The following is a 4328-nucleotide window of genomic DNA, read 5'->3' as shown; positions in this document are numbered from 1 at the left end:
CGGGGCTGGTACAGTGCGGTCCAGCCTTTGTCTTTTGACAAAAAGGGTGGAGGTTGGTGTGCTTGTCAGTTGTGACTTCAGGGTCGAGGGGGGGTCTTAAACTGCCTGAGCTTTGTGTGAAGGCCCTCCACTATCAGATTAGAGCTGGGCAATCGAAGGCTGAAGAGGGATGTTGATTTGTGTCCACGGTGGAAGGCTGAAAAATGTTTGTGCATTGGTAGATCATGGTGAAATGGAGGAAACCAACCCCAACGAGTGGTTGTGAGTGGCAGGAATCCTCTTCTAGCAAGTCTTTTTGATTCCATTCAAGAGCTGGAGAGAATTGGCAATGCACACGTATACAGTCGTAGTTGCAGAGTCGTTGCAGGGGCTGGGTTCGGAAGTATCCATCACCATGACGGGACGTGTTGGGCGGGGGTCAAGATGCAGATCCGTGGACACAGTTCATGCCCGGTAAATCTAAACTGGTCTCCTTTGAGCGTCTGTGTTTAAATCCTATAGGTAGGAGTCCATAGACGGGGCATAGGAGAAGCCCACGAAGGCCTCGGCAGCCTCTTTGATGCTGGCTGTGACAAGTGCACTGTCTGGGGAACAGCCGATGGAGCTGGACACCGGCTCATCGGTGAACTCTGGGTCAAAGTGCCGCAAGTCGTTGGGCCCAGTCTGGCGGGAGGAAAAGGAGAGCAGAGATGAGTGTAAAATTTCAAGCCATACTTAGAAATGTTTTATTTATACTGAAATATGATATAAATACTGAGCCTGTAGACTGTGGCCACTATTCAAAATCATAAATAAACCATCCTTAGGCCAGGGAATTGAAAAAAGAACATACCACGTTGGGGTTGAAGGGAGGGGTGATCTTCTTGGCATTGAGGTCATCCCAGTTGATGGGAGAGAAGAATACGTGGTTCTTAATTTCAATCTGAAAAAAGACCACAGTCGCATAATTAAATGATGTTTTTTTAACAGGGATACCATTGAAAATAAGCGTGTAGATACACACAAACAGTAGAACCACATCGTCAGGTCACTTACAAAGTCTTCTGTGCAGCCCAGCCTCTTGGTCCGGTCCTTCTGCAGCAGGCCCTCCAGCAAGTGTCTGGCCGAGTTGGAAATGTTGGGTTTCAGCTGCAGCGGCTTGTTCAGGATGTTGTCATACATCTCCGCTGTGTTGCGGCTGTAGAACGGGGGCTGAGGAGGGACAAAAGATAAAGGTTAAGATCTTGACGGCAACAACAGCGAGCAAGGAATCCACACGATGATCACTGATCTGCACATTTATAATATTAAAGAACATATTGAGGGTGAGGCGTAACGTTGCTCACCAGGCCATAGAGCATCTCATAGAGAACAGCTCCTAGACACCACCAGTCTACCGTCCTGTCGTACGGCTGCTTGTGGAGCACCTCGGGAGCTAAATACTGCGGACCGCGGAAAAGACAGGGAGAAGTGGTTAGAGTAACATACCGCATATCACAGAGTGCCGCCCAAAAACACAGAAACAACAGACGTCAGCGGTGCTGCAGATTTGATCCTCACCTCTGGCGTACCGCAGAAGGTCGACGTGGTCCCGTTGAGTTCGATGTTCTCCTTGCACAGGCCGAAATCTGTGAGGATGATGTGTCCCTGCGAGTCGAGCAGGATGTTCTCGGGCTTCAGGTCTCTGTAGACGATGTTGAGGGAGTGGAGGTAGCCCAGGGCGCTGGCGATCTCCGCAGCGTAGAACCGGGCTCTGGGCTCGAGGAAGCAGCGCTCTCTCTGCAGGTGGTAGAACAACTGGAGGAAAGGAAAAATATAGAGGTTGTTTACAAGTGCATACATTTTTCATGGATCTCATACAGACGCTCTCAGAAAGACGAGCGCGGAGATTGGAAATTAGCACAAGAGAGGTCCGACAATAGAAGGAGACATTGAGAGACAGACAGGAAACCGGATGGGAGGAAATAAAGAGGCAGGAAGGCAATGGCTTAAAAAGTTTGACAAGGGAAGACAGATGAAATGATGGGCCAAAGGTGGAGAGAGAGAGAGAGAGAGAGAGAGAAAGAGAGAGAGACCAGTGGGATGGAGAGAAACAGAGGGGAAGAAAAGAGAAAGGGAAAGAAGGAGGGTAAATGCGTCCTGTTTCCTGACGAGGCCCATATTTAATCAGCACTGTCTTTGCCCGTCCAACAATCACAGGAAATTAGCGCAATTAGACACGCTGGGGTCTGAGAGGCTCTGCTAATTTTGGCCCCCCGAGTTTCTCCCACTGTCCAAACCCACCGCATGACTTCCTGAGAGGTGTTTCCTTCAGTGGAAGAAAGACAGAAAGACCGCGTCTGATGACAGGATATCCCCACTGTCTGTCTCTGCCTCATCGTTGTGTCTGACTATGATTCCGATTGTACACTTTCGTGTCCACCCTCCCTTCTCTCAGCTAACATCCATCTCAAGTTTTCCACTTTCCTCTGTCAAACCGGCTCCTACTTTAAATAGCTCGGCTTCCCCTGACCCCTCTTTCATCTCTGCTCCATATCCCATTTCGTTTCGTTTTCTTTTTCTGACAGCTGTTCAAAAGAAACTCACCTCTCCACCGTTGATGTAGTCCAGGATGAAGTAGAGTTTGTCTGCTGTTTGGAAAGAGTAGTGCAGACCAACCAAGAACGGGTGCTTGACATTCTTTAGCAGCACATTCCTCTCTGACATGATGTGCTTTTCCTGCACAGAGCACACAAAGAGAATGGGGTTAGACGTGTTGATGCGGCAACACCTTTTGTGGCACGAGGCGTCGAGTGCAAGTGCAAGCGCATTTACCTCCTTCTTCTTGAGGATGGCCTTTTTCTGTAAGACTTTGACGGCGTAGAACTGGTCGTCTGTGCGGTGGCGTGCCAGCAGGACCTTGCCGAAGCTGCCCTTGCCGATCACCTTGAGGAAGTGGAAGTCACTGGGTTTGGCCGAGGGGTTGGAGGACGGACCGAGGTTGATCTGTTGGGATGGACTGGGCTGTGGGGGGAGGGGGGGGGGGGATGTTAGAACCATTAAAACAACTGCAAAATGTTGGCTCCAGACGCATTAACAGAGGAGGCATTTGTGCATCTAAGCATATGTCACAGTGTAAACAAAGGAAGGAGCACACAATTCACTGTTTCATGGAAATATATACTTACGGGAGGAGAAGGGTTTGTGTTCATGAGCTCTGCATCCTGAGGAGGACTTAAGTTCAGAATAGACTGGACCTCAGGGCTGAAAAAAAAAAAAAAAGAGTTCAAACTTAGTTCATCTAATGAGAAAGTCTCAAAAGTATTCTCAACAGTTTTTAAAAATGTGAATTTAGCTGGTTTGGGAGTCACATTAAGACACAAAGTTTCTGCGTGTGTTTCCAGTGGTTCGTCCTCCAGTGAATAGCACTAACATGAGTCAGATGGTACTCACTGCTTGCAGGCGTAGGAGTTTGTGGCAAGCCTCTGAATGAAGTCGTTCAGACCCATCCTCCTCTGTTTCATGAACGCTGCAACGCAAAAGAGAGAAACAAAACAAACAAAACAATGATTACGACTTGTAGATTAAAAAGAAGAAGGAAAAAAGTAGCTCTTTCACGTCGTGAAGAATCCGCTTAAGAAAATATCCGGTTCTGTTTCCGTACCGGTGAGTAGAGCCAACAGCCCTCTAGATTTGGAGTAAGTCAGCACGGGCTGCTCGGTTTCTCTTCTGACCGTCATGATGTGATGAGTTCGACAGAGACTCTGCTCTCCTCAACTGCCCAAATATGACTCCAGTGCTTTTGGGCTCTTGTTTTATAACAGGCCAGGAGGGGGGCGGAGCTGCCCCTCACACAGTCACAGACGCGCACACACACGCCCTCAAGCCGCTGTGGGCGTGATCCCATGATCGATCCTGCTCTAGACCAATGAGAGGCCGTTGCGCCCCCCAGCGCGTCATAGCCGCGCCTCAGGTTGGGATTGCGTCAAAAACATAAGGAGAAAGCTAGGGGGCGTCTTTGCCACCACCACTTGCTGAAAAGGCCGGGTTGTACTGTTTTGCACGAATGTTTGTACAGTACCATAGCAACTTTGCTCAACCTCCGGTGTGTCACACACAGTTCGAAAGACAGCCACATTTTCCAAAAGCTGTAGAAATACATCTTATGGGCCAATGACATCCGAGGGTGGTAACACATGGAGTCCACTTTAAGTTCCAGTGGCACCGAATGAACCAGCTCGTGCACAGGAAGTGAAATTCTCAAGGAAAGTTCTTCAGTCATTGCCCCCCCCCCCCCCCCCCCCCCTAGGAGATCGCGACCCTGCCTGCGCCCCCATCGAGTCGGCGAGTCCTGTGCAAATAATCCGACG

The 4328-nt window shown here is 49.4% G+C and overlaps 1 protein-coding gene across 5 annotated transcripts in view; it reads right to left on the bottom strand.

The window, feature by feature from the left end:
• Nucleotides 1–4328, bottom strand: part of sgk1 (serum/glucocorticoid regulated kinase 1) — a 31792-nt gene continuing 27464 nt past the window's right edge. For 4 of the 5 annotated variants that reach the window (XM_035617736.2, XM_035617740.2, XM_035617738.2 and 1 more), the window contains 9 exons: nt 3412–3487; nt 3147–3222; nt 2794–2982; nt 2566–2697; nt 1540–1776; nt 1326–1421; nt 1036–1191; nt 833–922; nt 1–663 (listed from right to left, as the gene is read on the bottom strand). In XM_035617736.2, coding sequence (XP_035473629.1) covers nt 496–663; nt 833–922; nt 1036–1191; nt 1326–1421; nt 1540–1776; nt 2566–2697; nt 2794–2982; nt 3147–3222; nt 3412–3487 — 1220 coding nt within the window. In that variant the 3' untranslated portion in view covers nt 1–495. Of the gene's footprint in view, nt 664–832; nt 923–1035; nt 1192–1325; nt 1422–1539; nt 1777–2565; nt 2698–2793; nt 2983–3146; nt 3223–3411; nt 3488–3622; nt 4168–4328 lie in introns of those variants that run through there. The other variant, XM_035617737.2, reaches the window with a different exon arrangement.

This window comes from Scophthalmus maximus, chromosome 18 (assembly GCF_022379125.1).
Source record: "Scophthalmus maximus strain ysfricsl-2021 chromosome 18, ASM2237912v1, whole genome shotgun sequence".
Taxonomy (NCBI): Eukaryota; Metazoa; Chordata; class Actinopteri; order Pleuronectiformes; family Scophthalmidae; genus Scophthalmus; species Scophthalmus maximus.
The sequence above is the reverse complement of the archived record's forward strand: the minus strand, read 5'-3'. Positions and strand labels throughout refer to the sequence as shown.